Source organism: Phodopus roborovskii, unplaced genomic scaffold (assembly GCF_943737965.1).
Source record: "Phodopus roborovskii unplaced genomic scaffold, PHOROB, whole genome shotgun sequence".
NCBI lineage: Eukaryota > Metazoa > Chordata > Mammalia > Rodentia > Cricetidae > Phodopus > Phodopus roborovskii.
In genome coordinates this window covers 51,819,326-51,837,966 of record NW_026126480.1, presented here as the reverse complement: position 1 = coordinate 51,837,966, position 18,641 = coordinate 51,819,326, and the positions used below count along the sequence as shown (strand labels likewise).

At 51.5% G+C, this 18,641-nt stretch overlaps 1 protein-coding gene across 10 annotated transcripts in view; it reads left to right on the top strand.

Annotated features, from left to right (window-relative positions):
- The window catches only part of Ano1 (anoctamin 1), a 166,598-nt gene that overhangs the window by 62,798 nt on the left and 85,159 nt on the right, over positions 1-18,641 (top strand). For all 10 annotated transcript variants that reach the window (XM_051193494.1, XM_051193491.1, XM_051193493.1 and 7 more), the window contains exon 2: positions 9,842-9,987. In XM_051193494.1, coding sequence (XP_051049451.1) covers positions 9,842-9,987 — 146 coding nt within the window. The remainder of the gene's footprint in view (positions 1-9,841; positions 9,988-18,641) is intronic.

Below are 18,641 nucleotides of genomic sequence, written 5' to 3'. Positions count from 1 at the left end.
CCATACAATTTATGTTTTTTTTTTTTTTCATGACAGTCTCTTCTTGAAACCAAGTTATTTGGTTTCCGGCAAGCCCGGAGCCACCTACCTCTACCTCCTGTGATTACAATATCAAATCATCAGACCCAGTTTTTTATGTGGTGCTGGGGATCAAACTCATGTCCTGGCTTTACCAACTGAGCCAACTTCCCAACCCTACAGACAATCCTTTAGTTCATGCAAAATCAGTGTTTCCTAATTCTCCCTGACCCCAGTACTATGAGCCTAAGAAGTCCCCTTGACAGCAAAGCAGCATGGGAAGCTGCCATTCTCACCCTACAGGCTGCATAACTCTTAGATGGTGCCTGTCTACTCTGCACCAGTGTCAGCACTGTGGGGCATGGGTGGTATGTGGCTAGCTCAATATAGGTTCTGGATCCAGGAGTCTTGGAAAGTTGCTTAGCAACAACCGGCAGAGTTGGGCATAACATAGCTAGTTCACCTGGTCCCCACTGCCTTGACCCCCAACATCCTAGTCCCCACCATCCGGTCCTACAGTGTCCTGGTTCCCACCACCTTGATCCCCACCTCCCTGGCCCACACCGCCCTGGCCCATACCTCCCTGGTCCACACCGCCTTGGCCCACACCACCCTAGTCCACACTGCCCTGGCCCACACTGTCTTGATCTACAAAGGGCTCCATCATTCTACCTTCCCCTTATAGTTGCCTATAAGGGTCTTGCCCCACAAAGCATGGTGTCCAAATACCCATTTTCCTGGTTCCCAGTGACATTTCAGGGCTCGTCTGCAAAGCCCTCTGCAAGCTTCCAGAACTGTGGTGACCATTCCTTCTCTTGCCAGCACAATCTATAGTCCCTTAGTTTTGCAGCTGCCTGGGCCCATGCAGGCTCCCTGTTGGCATGTTTTTTCCTCTATTTATCTGCAATGGCTGCAGACAGGCAGATAGGAAGGCTTTAGTAGGTGCACTGACTGCCATCTTGGAGGACCACACTTCTCCCCTCAAACACTTCTCCCCTCAGAAAGAGCAGGTCACTCCTTCCAGGGCTAGGGAAGGCCACTGGGCTGGCTGACCTGGACCAGGTATGGCAGTTGCCACCAGCAGCCTCCATGGCTCTCAGCACCACCTGATATCAAGACAACCAACTGTTGTCTTGGAGCTGTAGAGCATCCTGTAGATGGGTGGCCTTTAGCAGCTGGCCTTTTCTCCATCCTTTGCCTGTTTTAAGACGGAGTCTCAGTAAGTTGCCCAGACTAGCTTCTAACTCACTGTGTCATACAGGTCTACATATTGCTATCTACTCTCCTGCCTCAGCACTTGAGGTCCCTGGTCCTTCCTGCAGACATTTTATACCACGTTAGACCAGATCTTGCTGGATCCTAAACATAGATTCCATGAAAGAGGATGAAGGACCTTGCTCTCTTATACCCAAGATGATACTGGCAAGCTGACAATAAGTCTCGGGCTCAAAGAAGGGGTTCCACATGGCACCATGGAACAGAACCCTCAGACATGAAGTGGAGGGGAGTTATGTGGGCTCTCAGGCTCACTTATAAAGTAGATGGGATTTTGCCTTTGAGGCTTGAGTCCCCCAAATGAGTGTATAAATGAGAGAGAGAGAGAGAGAGAGAGAGAGAGAGAGAGAGAGAGAGAGAGAGAGAGTGAATGAATGAGCCTAGCCAATGAATAGAGTTGATTAAGGCACCTGTGAGCAACAGTTGTTGACAGAATGGGTATCTCCCTCTCAGAACCCTGTGACACCTTTCTCTAGGCCCACTTAGCCCTGACTCCCACCCAGGTTGAGGGGCAGAGGGAGACCTTGCTGTCCATACTGGGGCCAGGGAGGCTGCAGCAGCCCCCACCCTGAGGTAGAGGGAGACAGCTGGTGCTGTGTGCATTGGAGCCACCTATGTCCTAAGTGGGCCTTGAACTTCTGGGTGGCAGCTGGGCCAATGGGTGGGCTTTGTAATAAAAGAGCACTCTGCCCAAGGATGTCAGGAACACTCCTGTGACTAGCCTCAAGGCAAAGGCAGCTTTCTCTAAATTAATGCAACCTAGATAAAACTCTGATATATAATAAGAGGCCCCAAACATGCCCATGGGCCATGCAATGGGGCAGTTCTAAATCAGATGCCCTCTCCCTGATGAGCGAATATACCTCAGTCAAGTAAGTTCACAGCAGAAACCCTAGAAAGGCCAGGACCACAGAGAACAGACTAGAAAGCCACACTCCTTTTCCCTTGAGCAATCAGGAAAGGCTCCCAGCTGAGGTGGTTTCTGGCCACATGTGGGGCGCAGCCTGGGAAACATAACTTGCTTGAATCAAGAAACTCTGAGAGTGTAAGACAGCCAGCACATTTCCAATCTGTAGGAAAACAGAAAACAAAACACATCCCATTAATGGCCACTTGTTGAAGACAGGTTGAAATTTAACTTTTTTAAATCTAATGGGCTGCGTGAAATATGTCGCTCATTTGACCTGGTTATTTTTATTCCATTAATGTGACTGCCAGAGTATCTGAAAGCTGAACAGGGCTTGCCGTGATCCCAGCAACTGACATAGTCCAGAAAGTTCTGTCAAGAGAGTGAGGTTCTTGGTGCCAGAGGCTTAGAGGCTCAGATGCCCCAGCACTGGGTGGGAAGGACTCAGTGGCCTTGTCAGTGGGAATGTCATTGTCATTGGGTCCATATGTATCTCCATCCCCGCAGCTGCTTGGGTTGCACAGGAGACGTCTTCCTCCAGGAGGGTGAGCACAGTGCTGGTAGAAGGGAGGGCAGGGTAGGCTGGAGAGCTTTTATTCTTTCAGTCTAGGAGGAAGCCTGGAAGCAGTCAGTGAGACTCTGAGGGGTTGTATAGCTGGGATCTGGGGCATCCATGCTCTTCCTGATCTAGGTGGTAAAGTACACCCTGCTGCCCAGGTAGGGCTTCTGATGTCCCCATGCTGGAGACCAAACTGTGGTTTCCACCTCATCCGGTCATGGAAAGAGAAGGAACTGGTGATTCTGGCCCCGAAACTTTCATGGCTCCTCCCTTGCAAGGCCCCAGGATGGGAGGTTGTGAATCTACTCACAGACAGCCATAATCAGGGGAAAACCACGAGTTAATATTTGTAGAGGGCTTAGCACAGGGCCAGCTCCAGTAAGACAGCTTGTTAAATAAATAAGCACAAATGGAGAAAGCTCTCAGGCTGCCAAACCCTGGAGCTCAGAATGCCTGTGGCTGAGAGATCAGGCCTGGTGAGGCAGCAATGAGTCCAGGCGCCTGGGAAGAGGGAGCCAGGGCTGGTGGAACTGAGCTGAGTCAGTGTCCCCAGCCCCACAAGAAAGGCTCCCAGGAGGAGGCGACATGAGGCTGGAGAGTCCTAGCCTAGCCTGGGCATGTTTTCAAATTTTTTTTTTTTTTTTTGTGAGTTCCCAGGGATCAAAATGAGCCAGACACAAGAAGAGGCTGGACCTTCTCTTGAAACCAACCCTCCCATAGACTCCAAAGACTCTGCTGGAACAACACAATCCCCTCACACTGAACACCCAGCTTTGGCTGCACTCCAGGGCTGGCAGTTCCTAGTAGCAGCAACCACTGCTGGGCGCTGATGTCATGGGAGGGAAGGAAATGATTGACATCCCAAATCCTGCTAGCTCAGGGATGTATCCCCTAGCAACAGCCTCCTCTAGATCTTTACACACCCAAGTTCACTTTTAGCAGGCCATGTCATCTACTTTGTTTGGCATCTGTTTGGTCCTTCCATGAGATACCACCAGCCCTGACTCAGAGGTGGCTCACTTTTCCCTTGTTCCTGTCCCTATCCTCAGGCTGCTGTGAGTCACCAGCAGGTCTTAAGGACCCCCTCCCCCTGCTTTTTGGTACATTTATTTACATAATACAATGGTTCTCAACTGGTGGGTCGTGACCCCTTTGGGAGTTTCATATCTGATATATTTACGTTATGATTCTTAACACTGGCAAAATTACAGTTATGATTGGGGGTCACCGTAACATGAGGCCATGTATTAAAGGTTTGGAGCATTAGAAAGGTTGAGAACCACTGATTTAGTGTGAGTGTATGTATACAAGTACATGTGTGTGAGCACGTGCCATGTGGTCAGAGGACAACTTGGCACTAGTCAGTTCCCTTCTCTGAAATGTGGGATTGAACTTGGGTCAACAGGCCTGACTGCAAGTGCTTTACCTGCTAAACCATACTGCTGGCCCAGTGAATTTCATTTGGTAAATAGAATTGTAAGGTAGATTTTTTTTTGAGGTGCAGTGGTCTAGGTTTAGGGATGAGGGCTAGAGAGATGGTTCAGTGGTTAAGAACTCTTCTTGCTCCTATTGAAGACAGGAGTTCTGTTTCCAGCACCCACACATAGGTCACAACTCCCTGTACCTCCAAATCCAGGGATCTGATGCCCTTTTCTGGCCTTAGCAGACAACTGTACTCATCTGCACATACCTGCACATAGACATAAATAAGATCAATCTATAGATTTAAGGATGAAGGGGAATTTAACAAATTAAACTGAAAGCTATAACATACTGGTGAGTGAGTTTTTGTTGTTCTAAAAGTGATTCTCATGTAGCCCAGACTGCCCTTGAACTCCTGATTCTCTGCCTCAATCTCCTGAGTTCTGCAGTCACAGGCTACACTGTGATGCCTGTCTGTCTGTCACTATTATTATATTATTGTTATTTTTTTGTATGCAGTACTGTGGATGAAACTCAGGGCTTTGTGCATGCTGGGTAAGTGCTCTATCAACGTAGACTCATTCCCCAGCCCTTAGGCTCCTCTTAATGCAGGACTCTACAGAGAGGGTCTGCTATCTGCCTGACCTCTAACACTTGCACATGTGCACAGACAGGATTCTCAGTAGAGAGTCAGCAGACCCCAGTGAAAACCAACCTTATTCTTTTGCCTGAACCTTAAGCCAAGTGCATTGTCTATGAGGCCCGTGACATGTGTGGTCCACTCAAGGGTGACCTCAGAATGGTGGCCAACCTAGGGGCACCTCAAGGATGTCTGACAAGGTCTTGAAACTGTTTTTAGTTGTCTCTGAGGAGGCAGCAGAAGCAGATGCTGCTGGATTCTAGGGGTAGAGGTGTTACTGGATTCTAGGGGTAGAGGTGACTAAGGACATAAGATGGTTTTGGGGTCAAAGAATGGTCCCATCCCAAATGTCATGGTAGTGTTCTAGTTACCTTTGCATCCTTATTACCAAAGAACAATTTGAAGGTACAGAGTGTTTCTTTGGGCTAACCACATCAGAGGTGTCCATCATGTGGGACAGGGTGTGGATGAGTAGAAAGGCTCACATAGGGAGCTGGAGAGATGGCTCAGAGGTAAAGAGCACAGTCTGCTCTTTACCTCTGAGTTCAATTCCCAGCAACCACATGGTGGCTCACAACCATCTACAGATCTGGTGCCCTCTTTTGGCCTGCAGAGATACATGTATGCAGAATAAATAAATAAATCTTGAAAGGAAGAAAGAAAGAAAGAAAGAAAGAAAGAAAGAAAGAAAGAAATTAAGAAAGAAAGAAAGGCTTACATCATGGCAGATAGGAAGCAAAGAAAAAAACCTCTGAAGGGGCTAAGGCCAGGTCCAGCCCCAAGGACACCCCTCTCATGACTCACTTCCTCCATCTAGATTCTGTTTCCTACCTCTCAACATCTCCTAGTCATGGCATCAGATTATGAACCCTTCAAGACATCGATTCACTGATTAGGTCTGAGCCCTTAGGATGCAAGTATCTCTGGAAACACTTTTGTGTAACTTTTCCTGGGGAGATGTGAGCAAATGCCCATTCACCCTAGATAGAGCACTGGCAACAACCCAAAGAAACTATTCTGCTAGAGTCTAGCTCAACTGACCAGTCAGCTTCCTGAGGTTACTTAGAGGCATATATGTGAGGAGGTACTTAAACAGGAACAAGGTGGCTCAAAGGAAGCTGCACCACTGAAAAACCCCAGATCAGGAAAGCAGTGTCCCTGAAGATCCTTGCATGACTTGTATGCAGATATCTAAGCCAGCGGGGCAGTCTCCTCTCCCCAGCCACTGTTCCACTTATATAACCTTGGGGAGGGGGGGTCTTGTGAATTGTGTAAGTTTTAGAGTCTTCCTAAGTCTTGTGAGTTTCCTTTACTATCTGAGTCTTAAGGAAATCCTGGAGAAGGAATATTTCAAATTGGGACAGCATTGCTGTCTTATAACCACCTCTCAGAGACACCCAAAAGTACAGTCTACCTATCTCCCAGGTGACTCTCAAGTCACCACAATTGACCATCCCTATAGACCTATCTACGATGAGACCTCTAATGGAATAGCCCCTGGCCCAGGGCTCACCAGAGTCAGTATTCCAGGTGACTTGTTATGCAAAAAAAGACAGACTTAGCAGTATGTTACAGGCAGTTAGGTTCTTGTATGGGACCAGGGTATTTGTGAGTAGGTATTGCCTCTCTCTGGTGCAGAAGCCCTCCTTATGTCTAACTTTGTAAGAGCTCATTTACAACTCTGTCTGAGCTGCAGATGGCTATGTGCTCAGACATGTGGTGCAGGGCAGGGCAGAGGGCAACAGACTCCTTCTGTGTGGGCAAAGCCAAGACAAGAGGCCATGGGAAAGGGTTCCCTCCAAGCCTTGCACAAGGCTGGTCCTCTCCTCCCTTCTGTCACTTCCTGCTCCCTCCCCTACACACACACACACACACACACACACACACACACACAGAGAGAGAGAGAGAGAGAGAGAGAGAGAGAGAGAGAGAGAGAGAGAACACTAAGAAATGTCAGCAAAGACACATGTGTCTGTTGGTTCCTGGCATCAAACACTAGTCAAGAATGATTCAAGAAGGCAAGATGTATACTGAGGGCTGGAACTTCTCATCATAGAGAGCACCCTGTGGCCTGCCAGCAAGGCCATGTTAACTAATTAATGAGGGGATTAGTCTTGATGACAGAAGCTGGCCCTTGGGGTATGATATGATGAAAACTGCTGTGTTTTTCAATGGGCAAGCACTATTTCCACTCAACCACTCTGAGGGGAGACAGTCCCCAACTGCATGGTTACTGGGACAAGCAGGCGGTGAACTGGAGAGGAGAATCATCCCAGAACAAAGGCTCCCAGAGAAGGGATTTGACTTGGGAGGTGGTGTCCTCTCTTTCTTCTGAAGTGCGTCTGTGAGCTGTTTGTATTTTTTGTTGTTGTTGGTCCTTAAGATCCTAAGACCCTAAGACCCCTGGACTATGGGGGACAGCATGGGCCTGTAACAATTACTTGTCCCATTGCTCCGGCAAAACACAACTTAGGGAGGCGGGCACAGTCCATTGTCGTGGCATGGAATCAGGACTGTGCGGGTGGTAGTATTATACCCACAGTCAGGAGACAGAGAGAGATGAACACTGGTACACAGCGTACACAGCTGGCTTTCTTCTTTTATTCAGTTTAGGTGCCCAGCTCATGGAATGGTGCCCCCTACATTCCAAATGGGTCTTCCCACCTCGACCCAGTCCAAAAACTCACTCACAGACATACCCAGTGGTTTGTCTCCTAGATGATTCTAGAACCTATCAAGTTGATGATCAGCATCAGCTGTCACACAGGATTCTTTTCGGCCTATCCATCTCCAAGACTCTCACGTGTGGAGGCCACCCACATACCCTCTGCTCTTGCTGGGCCATCCCTGAACTGCACTCAGAAACCTTGAGGAGGAGTAACCAGAAGAAGCAGAGGCTGGGAAAGTGGAAGCTTTCCAAGTAAGCAGGTGTCAACTCTCAGCCAGAGTGGACCGCAGAACCAGGCCTAACCCTGAAAGAAGCCCATCACTTCCTCTGCTACAGGGGAGTATTGCCTAGGGACAAGATGAAACTGTCATATCTAGAGATGGCCCCTTACCTGGCAGCTTCCTGGGGCTTTGGGAACAAGGCCAGGAGGGCCATTCCTACCCTAGAACCCCCTCAGGACTAGAGGAAAAGTACCACTTTCCAAACACATGGAGACACCAGTGCTTCTGGTACCGACCAGTTAAACACACACACATGCAAGCATGCACCACATGCACTCTTACACATACATACATGTACTCTCACCCACATACACACATGCACACTATTTTTTGCAAGGCACTAAAGTTCCACCCAGTGCATCACACATATTAAGCATTCTACAATTGGGCCACATCCCTGGTCCTGACCAATTACCTTTTTTTCTCCTAATTTTTTTTTTTCTCCTATTCCTTGTTGATTTCTGGAAGATCTCTGACACCTGAACATAAATTTAGGAGGAGGGTGTACTCCAGTTACACAATGCCAGTTGTTTATCAACAAAAGTATGAAGTTACATAATCCTGTGTGTGACTGTATGTCTTTCCAGTGGCTGGTGGGGGAGGGGAGCTGTTTGCACTGGGACTTGGCCAGCTCAGGTATTTCTTAAATCCCACTTTAAGGCTACTTGGCATCTATGGGAGTAGCTAGCTCAAGGACCCAGTAGCCTTTTCACCTCTCCAAGTTCAAATGGGGGCATATGACTGGCAGAGAAGGGGCAGTTAAGACAGTGACAATGGCAGCCAGGACGGCTAAGCGCTCAGCCCTGCATTGAGGCAGTGTTGGTGTTCATGAAGAGGCCAGCCTGTATGTGAGCCTGAGAAGGTGCAGCTTGACCGCTGGGCTGAAACTCAGGAGCTGTAGCCAAACACCACCCATCTCTCCCACCCGTTCCACCTGTCTAGATGTGGCCTGGGAATCACCAGGGCAGCACTGATGGGTTTTGGCGGTTCCTTCTGAGGGCTTTGAGTGTTCCCAAGCAGCTACATAACAAGCTGGTGGCAATGTCTGCTGCGGAAAGCTGGTAACCCAGCAGGGTGGGAGCACTGCGGACAGACGGGGTCTGTGGACAGCCAGGGGGGACAGCCTGACTGCCTGGAGGCTGGAGAACCCAGGAGGACGTCCTGGGGGACACAGTTTCTGATGCCTACCAGGAGGCAGAGCAAAGAAAGGCCATCCTACAGGCAGGTGGCCAGTGTGGCCTTCAGACTCAAATAGGGACAGCAGCTGCCCCGGGAGCCTGTCTCCTCCTCTTCCTCTGGAAGAAAGGCTTAAAGACACCTACTGTGTGCAGGGACTCTGTTAGGTCCTGGGGTGAGAGATCCAAAAGCACTGGATTCTAGCCACCCTGCAAGAGATGCAACCCGCCACGGAGGGTCAGGTCAGAGCCTCAAGTCCTCTGAGAAAACAAAACCAAACCCCACCAAACAACAGGGTGTCATTCTCCCCTGGCTTGCAGGGGTTCATTAGCTGACACCCACTCTCTCCCCTGCGGAAGGGATTGTTTAAAACTAACGGGAGTGGGGAGGGGTTGAGTCCTTGGGAGACAATGGTGGGGGAGGGGCTCTACATCTGGGGAGACTCAGGGCAGGGGAGGGTCCCAGGTGAGGGTGCTGTGGTTGATCTGTCTCCTCCCAAAGACACAGCAAATTAGTTCCCTGACTTTTTTATTTTTAAAGGTGGGGTCTGGGACCCCCCCCCCGAGCAAAAATCCTTTCCACCCTCAAATTAAGAAAACCCCCAAAACAAACCCCAAACTACAACAAAATCCCAACTCTAAAGGGGCTCTGATCCCGGATAAAAGTAAAACTCAGAATCCTTTCTTCCTGTGTTTAAATTTCTACGGAAAATCTGACCCGCGTGGCCGCCGCCCCTGCGCTTATATCTTTAAGGCGGAGCCGGCGCGCGGCCAAGTTCACGGCGCGCGGGCGCCCTCGGGACGGGCCAGGTGGCGGCAGCGCCCGGGAGGTCGTGAGGGAGGAGGGAGCGGCCACGTCCCGTCCTCGCCAGGCCAGCACCGCTTCTCCTTTGCAGACGCCACCGGGGACGTGGATGGGGAGCGCGCGGCCACCATGAGGGTCCCCGAGAAGTACTCGACGCTCCCAGCCGAGGACCGCAGCGTCCACATCGTGAACATCTGCGCCATCGAGGACCTCGGCTACCTGCCGTCCGAGGGCACGGTGAGTTCGGGTGTGGTCGCGCATTACCTCTGGCACCGTGCAAGACGCTGGGGGCTATCACCCATGCACGTGCGACCCGGAAACGCGCTGCTGCCCTGACCAAGTGCGCGCGATAACGCTGTACTCTGCGTGTCCTCCCAGCCGCAGAAGGCAGCGCCTGGGGTCCTCAGAGTGTCACTGGGATCTTTACAGCACCCGGCCCAGGGTTTGCAGTGTCCCGGGGGTTCCCGGAATGCTCGGACCGGGGGTCCCCAGAATGTTGGGGGGGGTTTCTGCAGCGCATTTCCAGTGGTCTCCATAGTGCTCCAAGGTCTCTAGAGTGTCCCCGAAGTCCCTGTAGCGTTGGACTTGGGGTTTTCAGAGTGTCCCCGAGATCCCCAAAGTGTCTCTGAGGTCTTCACAGCGCCCTGTCTGGGGTCCCCAGAATATACACTGCGTCCAGCTAGGGGTTTGCATTGTCCCCAGGGTGCCAAAAGCATTCCTCGAGGTCTTTGTAGCTCCCGGGGTCCCTACAGCATCCCGGGGCTCCAGAAGTGCCCGACCCAGAGTTCCCAGTGTCCTGAACACATAGCCAAGGCCCTGGTGGGATCCTCCTTCCCAGGCCCTTGGCCGGGGGGGGGGGCGGCCCAGGAGCAGCAGGGTGGGTGGGAGTCACGGGCAGGGAGCAGGTGGACACCAGGTTGGGCAAGACCACTGCGCCGCCACCCGGTGGGGCTAAGTCCTGAGACTCCACCTGCCAGCAGCCAGAGTCGCGCTCAGGGTTCAAAAGAGACAAGTGAGATTTCCTACCTCAAGTTGGTCCCAGCGCCTTAGGCATGGGCAGTGTGGAGCCAGTCACCTGTTGGGGAACCCAGTCTAGAGGTCCCCTCTACCGTGGCATTATCCCTGTGGGCAGACCCAGCAGGTCACTAGGATCCCTGGTGGCACGATGGGCGGGGAAGGGTGGCAAATTCACCCCTGATGAATTTGGTTTAAAGAACAGTTTCCCAGAGCGCGGGTGGGGGCGGGGCACTCCCGGCGGAGACCAAAGAGTAGAGCTTCTTTCTCTTCCTGTCTCCCCAGCCCCCTCAATGTCCCTTCCTAGGCTCTAAAGAGCCTAGCTGTCCAATGCCCTGGGGCTCTATTTAGCCTGGGGCTGGAAGAGTGGAGGACCCAGTTTAGGGGATTGCCCTGACTTGTCTTAGCCTGGGGCTGGAAGCCAGAGGGCCTGGGGTGGATACTTCCAGAGGCCTGATTGGAACTCTGTCTGGGCAGAGCAAGTTCTGGCCGTGGACAGACCTGACATTCCTGGGGTGAGACATAGGGGCTCTACTGGGTGGTACCCATAGTTCTGGGAGCCTGGGTCAGGAACAGCTGTTGATGAACAGACACCTTTCTGTCATGTATAGGATGGGAACAGCCTTAGGAGCTCAGGCGGACATATGAACTGAGTTGTGGGCTGGGTTGGCCCCTAGGCACCCAGAGAGAGCTAGAGACAGGGAAGGCTCCACCCTTCCGGAGCTTAAGGAGTTCTGATGGAATGCTCCCGTGTTACCCAAGACAGGAACAAAGGACAGTTCCCCAGAGTTGGCCAACTGTACTTCTTAGCTTGTTTAACTCAAAACAACAGGGGTGGGGGTGGGATGGAGTAGAGGTGCAGTTAATACAAATCAGGAAATTGAGGCCCAGAGGGACAGGTGACTCCTTCCAAGTCACCCACCAGTTAAAAGACAGCTGAGGGAGACCGCAAGCAAGTCTGCCTATGAATGGATATGGGGGGGGGGGCGGATCTGGGTAGTATCCATGATGTGGGACTCAGAGGTTGGAACAAGGGGGCTCCAGTTGGAGGCACTGGGGAATGGTGGTTGCCAAGGTAACACAGAGGTGTTATTGTAGATGTGGTGCTCATGGGAGGGGATTTGAGTATGAACAGAGTCTGAACAAATGGCCCTGGGCACTGATATTCCCATCTAGAGACATGTGTCCATACCTAGCAGCCATCAGTGACCCTCAAATCAAAGAGATCACTGAGGTCTTAATATCATTAAAAGTCTTTACAGTCCAGAAATTGGTGGGCCAGTCTTGGGGACTGCTAGAGGCCAGTGGCCTTTATTTTGCACAGAGCTTTCCTTAGATGCTTGCATGGGTTTGTAGGCTGGAAAGGCTATGGCCCTGGGTCCTTGTACAGGACAGATAGTTCATACTCAGGGATCATGCTGCAATCTGTAGCTCTGAACCCTGAGGTTCTGAGCATCCCCACATACTCTAGCCACCACTGTTAGTCATCACAGAGTAACCCAGCAGAGGAAGCCCAGTGCTCTCGAAGGCCAGAGGGTGTGGGCTGCATCTCCATTCCCTAGAAGTACAGCCTTAGACAAAACCCCTCTGCCCCAGACTGTGGCTCCCAGACTGTCTTGCCAACTCCATTCAACTCCTTTGGTTCAGTCAGAGGCAGGCTAGAGGAGCAGCCGGGAAGCCAGGGGCCATGCAAATGAGACTAGTGTTGTTTTCTCTGTTCTGATCTTTGAGCATTTCTGTCGTTAATCCAAGTTTTCCATAGCCCAAGATGCCCACACCCAGAAATACCTGCTGTGTGGGTGTTAACCCATCTACTGGGACAAGGGTATAGGCTGCTTATCTGCCATCAGAGACTTCTGTTTATAGATTTCTGGGCAAGCCCAGTGATCGGAAATGGATAGCTTGTACTTTTAAGTCAGGCAAAAACCGTCTGGAATAAAACTAGGACATGGTGGCCTATGGTTGTAATCCAAGAGCTGGAGAATCTGAGGAAGGAGACTTGCTGAGAGTTTGAGACCAGCCTGGGCTACAGAGTACCTTATCTCAAAATCAATTGAAATGCAAAGTCCCCAAGTCAGAATCAAGTCCCTGGGTCTCTGACTTCATTGCTCCAGTTTCTAAAGAAACTCTGCACTTTTTAGATTCCTTCAAAAGCATCAGTATTTTATCACAGACAATTTGAATTCAGTCTGGGTTCCAGGAAGTAGAGGTGGGTGAACAAGCTTTGGTCCCAGCACATTTAGGGCATGAACACAGGGTACTGCACTCTCTGCCCAGCATCTTGGGGGTAGCTGGCACAACCTTCCCTGTTTGTGGTGCTAGGACAGGATCTGCAGTCTATCTTTCTCTAAAAACATCCCTGAGGGAAGCTCTTTCCAGGAGCACTTCCCCCAAACACCCAGGAGACAACCCCATCACATTCAACCCCTGCAAGTGTCTCTGTGGCCACAGCAGAGAAGTACCTAGACACAAGCTTCTGTTGTCGTTTTGCACACTTTCTCAATCAGCCATTAAGAGATCACTCAGAAACCCTTTGCCTTCCATGCAAGTGTCCCTTCCCTCCCCTCTCCTCCCCTCCCCTCCTCCCCTTCCCTCCCCTCCCCTTCCCTTCCCTCCCCTTCCCTTCCCTTCCCTCCCCTCCCCTCTCCTCTCCTCCCCCCTTCCCTCCCCTCCTCTTCCCTTCCTTCCCCTCCCCTCTCCTCCCCTCCCCTTCCCTTTCCTTCCCTCCCCTTCCCTTCCCTTCCCTCCCTTCCTCTTCCCTTCCCTACCTTCCCCTTCCCTCCCCTTCCCTTCCCTTCCCTCCCCTCCTCTTCCCTTCCCTACCTTCCCCTCCCCCTCTCCTCCCCTCTCCTCCCCTCCCCTTCCCTTTCCTTCCCTCCCCTTCCCTTCCCTTCCCTCCCCTCCTCTTCCCTTCCCTTCCTTCCCCTCCCCTCTCCTCCCCTCTCCTTCCCTCCCCTCCCCTCCTTCCCCTTCCCTTTCCTTCCCCTTCCCTTTTCTTTCTTTTCCCTTTCCTCTTTTCTTCTCTTTTTTTGGTTTTCCTAGACAAGGTTTCTGTATATAACAGTCCTGCCTGCCCTGGAACTCTTTCTGTAGACCAGGCTGGCCTCAAACTCACAGAAATTTGCCTGCCTCTGGCTACTTAGTGCTGGGATTAAAGGCTTGCACCACTACCCCCCCCACCCCTTTTTTTGATCATAAAACAAAAAGAATGTTTAGAGGTTACACATAAAGTCCAACCCACATCCCTCATGTTTCAGTTTACATAGTTTTGTCCTGTTCTGTACAGGGAAGGAACATGCAGGAATCACCTGGTGCCTCTGCAGCTTCTGCGGGATTTGCTGTGTCTTCCTCTTTGCCTCCCAGGCTCACCTCAAAGCAGCTCTGCAGACCCTAGAGGGCCCAGGCTGGTACATAGAACATTTTTCAAGGAGCCCACATTGTCTATCTAGAAATTGCTATCCACTGACACTGAACAAAGATGTCTTTTTCGCATTTTATAAAGCCAATACCCACACAGACAAACGGTTTTCCCAGTGTAACAGGACAGGTGCACCACAGGACAGCTGCGCTGCTCCTGGTGCTGCCTTCTGCTACCTGCATCCCCCTTTGTCAGTTTTAAAACCTGAACCTTTCTCTTATGGGCCACTGTGACAGTAAGGTTCTTTTCCCGTGCCCCGTGTGTGTGTGTGTGTGTGTGTGTGTGCGTGTGTGTGTGTGTGTGTGCGCGCGCGCGCGCGCGTGCACCTGTGGTCCAGAGATTGACATTGGTTGCCTTCCTCTCTCACTCTCCACTTTAACTTTTGAGACAGAGTCTCTCATTGAACCTGGAACTGTCTCTTTCTCCCCAGTACTATGGTTTTGTGCATGCTGCACCCAGATTTTTTTACGTGAGTGCTTCGGATCAGAACCTGGTTCTTCATTCTTGTGCCAAGAGTTTTAGGGACAACCATTTTTCTTTCTTCATGCACTCACCTCCCAGAGAGATCAAGCAGTCCTGGGGCCTGTCTGCTGGGTCCTGTGGTAGATTCTATATGGTAAACACACTGAATCCTTCCGACAACTGCCAGCAAAGTCCTGTTAAATGAGGGAGGACTTACTGGCCTGTGTCTCATGGCTGAGCTGGTCTATGAGTACAGGCAAGATGAAGCCATCTTTGGCCAGTATACCTTCCCCTAGGACTGGCCTCCCCTAGGGAGGCCTAAGAGGGCTATGTGGACAGGTGGCGATTGCTTGTGTTGAGCCCCCTGCCCCCCCCCTGCCTCACCTCACAGAATCCTTGATGGCTCCCTGGGGTCATTTTCCTGTCTGTGTCACAGAAAGGCTCTGACTGTCCCTTTCTCTAAGTTGTGGCTGTCCACTTTCTTTAGTGGAAGCCATTGTTCTGGCTCGGAGTGTGGGTGTGCTAGGGCAGTCCTAGGCCTACCCTCAGAGGCTCATACAGAGGAAAGTTAGAACTTCTTGGAAGGTGGTCCACGGGAGACCAGCATGGCAACCTGGCTCCTAGACAAAGAAGCCTGGAAACCAGTTAGAAGGATGAAGAAAGGGAAGCGTGGAGGCGAGGGAAGAGAAGGAAGCTGCACACTCAGGGGAAGAAGCAGGTAGCAGGGGCAGGACAGAGGTGAGGTGAGGTCCCAGCTGCAGGAACTGATGCCATCACTGTGTTTGGAGATGAGGTTGAGACCTCTGAGCCTCTGGGGTGATCAAGATGCCAGCAAAGGCAGCTGTGTCCTCAACCCCATTTGGCTCAGCATGGCCACCCTGCCCAGCATGGCCCAGGGGCTCCTTGTCTTCCAGGGCTTTCTTTTAGGGCCTGGTTCATCTTTCCCTCCAAGGCTCCTCTAGCAACCAGCACCCTATGACTTTGCACTTCTCTTACCTTCCTGGGATTCTGAGAAGGACCTGCCCTTGGCCCTCGGGATGGAGACAGGGTGATGGGCATGCCCCCAGGTGCCTGGCCCAGGGTGTTCTGGGCCTGCTTCTGCTCAGCCACAGAACCCTCATCAACCTGGCTAATCCTCCTGGCAGTAGGTGGCCCTACTGCCCTCCAGACTCCCAGCCACCCAGGGCTCCCAGGCTGGGATCTGGCCTGGCCAACTTCAGGGCCTGGGAGAAGCCACTGCTGTTTGCAGACCTCCCCTCCAGCCTCTGTTTCCTAGACTGCTCGGTGGCTCATGAGCTTCATGGTGGGGTGGAAGCACACTTTTGGCTGTGTCCCTCTGTAATGAACCAAAGTTGGGGCCCTAGGGTAGTGTGTAGGGATTTGGTACCCAGGGCATGGAGCTGGTCACCTGTGTGACCCCCTCTCACATGTGTCGGTCTCAATTTCTGCCAGGCCAAGTGGACCTAGCAACAGTGCCCCCTCCGTGTGCAGGACATTTGAAGACAGGGTGCCCCATTCTTAGAAAGGGGGTCACCATTTCTGTGAAGGACAGAAGTGTCTTGGGTGTGTGGATAGGAACCAAGGCTAGGCCCATCCCCATGCCTACCCATGACCTGGGGCCCCAGTCACTCCACAGACACATACACACTCCTTGGTGGCTGAGGACAGATGTTCACATTACCATAAATGTAGCTCTTTACTGGGCCAGAGTGTCACTCCTGTTGTCCTCAAAAGCCAGCCCTGATCTGGGGATGTGGCTCAGTGGGTAGAGTACTTGCCTAGCACAGGTGAAGGCCTCAGTTCTAGCCCTAGCTCTGCATAAACCAGGGTGAAGTTTAGGTCATCATTGGCTGCATAACAAGTTCCAGGCCAGTTCTTACCTCAAAAGAACCAAAGTCAACAAAATAAAATAAAAACCAACACCAAAAACCAACCAGCCTGAGCCTCTCACCTGTAGGCCACATAGATAAAAGGGTTGACTCCAGTCGCTCATAGAGAACAGAAAAGAAACCCCTTAGGAACACTTTGGGTGGAATGTTCACACTGTTCTGGGCCTCATGGAGGTCACCAGGATGGAAGAGACCCCAGTCACCATGGAGGAAGTAGTTGGAACCCTTCCAGCCTCCTTCAGCTATAGGAGCTAAATGGCCTGTGCCAGCCATTGGCCCTGTTCTCTCCAGGAGATGTGGTCTTGAGGTAAGGATGCTAGGATGCAAGGTCATGAGCACCTTGACCCCAGTAGCTGGATCCTGCTCAAGAGCGCCCCTCCCTCAGTTGCTATGGACTAAATACAGCTCTACTCTGTGCTCCTCCTCTTTGTACCCCTTCACAGCTTACTGTGCCTCAGAGGAGGATGTTGTCCTGCTACTTCTGAGGAAATGCATGGCCCTTCAAAGTACCTAGTAGCTGGGGACATCCTGAGATTCTGGATGGCCACTGGGGAAGATGGGCAGTGGCTTCCCAGCTGCTGGTGTATCAGAGTCGATGTCAGATCAAGGTTATTAGCAGAGCTTGAGTCTCTAGCATGGACAGGAAGGGATGGGGTGGCTTAAAGGGACAAGAGGCACTACAGAGGGACGGAAGAAGACATGGAGGGAGTGGAGAATTCCAAGACTGTAGTAACAGGTGTCCAGAGATGGGAACAGAACCCAGCAGGTGAATCCTACCGAAGACTTTTATCTTCTAGTACTATGCAGAGGAAACTGAGGCCAGGACTTCACCCAGGATGGACAGAATTTCCATCCAGCTTAGGATCCTTCAGTGTGGGAAGGGTTCTAGGAGGAAGCATCCTGGCTGTAGTGCAGAAGGGGACATGTAGGTAGCTGTAGTTGCTGGCCGTTGTGTTGGGCCTCACATCTCTGGTGATGTCCTCCCCACCGTTCTGCGTGGACCAAGAGCTGGCATATGGGGAAGGGTAGTGTCTGCTAACCTCTGAGAAAGAAACTGCTGGAATCAGGTGTTCCGGCTGGAGTGAAGCCAGCTCTGGGGACAGATGGCAATTCTAGGCTGCACCTCAGCCTGGTTCTCAGACCTCATTCCTCCATGCCAGAGCCCAACCCTGGGATTGGGTTTCTGGAGGATCCAGGCTGAGTGAACCAGGGCCTCACACATTTAATCTCTGATCACACGGCTAGCCCGTGGCCCTGAAGCCATCATCATGTTGTGTGGGTACTAGCTGTCAGAGGTTGATATGGTGCCTGCAGAGAACTAAGTTCAGTTCTGCCCCGCCTCAGGCCCTGCCCTACACACGTCCTTCCGGGGGCCTTCACTTTGTGTCTTTTTTTCAGCAGTTTTTTGCCAGGAGTTAGAGAGCACTTTCCCATCCAGAGACCAGGATGCCCTCTTGAGGGCCAGGCACAACTTGGCATGCTTAGACCCCCAAAACGCCATTCCATCTTCTACATATTTCAGCCCATAGGACTGGATCTGACTCACACTGGGCATTGATAGGGGTGGCTGTCCCTTAGTATAACACAGTGAAGTTCAAAATCCCTCAGACCTTGACGCCCACAGGTGCTCAAGTCTCATAGAATGTGGTACGTAGTGCTGGGGGGTGTCATTTGCCACACAAGAACGGGTTCCTGAGCTTGGGTTCTCAGCACCTACAATAAAAAGCTGGGCATGCTGGCATACTTATATAATCCCAGCACTGAGGAAGGATAGATGGGAGGGATGCTGGGTTCACTGGCCGACCAGCCTAACCTAATAGGAGAGCTCTGGGTTCAGCCAGAGACCCTGTCTCAAAACACAAGGAAGATGGGGGGGGGGAGGTGGCTCAGTGGTTAGGAGCAGAGGACTTGGGTTCTGTTCCCAGCATTCACATGGAGGGTCACAACCATCTGTGACCCCAGTTTCAAGGGATTCAGTGTCCTCTGTGGACACTGCACACTCATGGTACACGTATATACCTGCAGGCAAACACTTATACACATAAAAATAAACCTTAAAAAGGAAATGAAACCAAGGGAGACACTTGTTATTAACTTACAACTTCTGC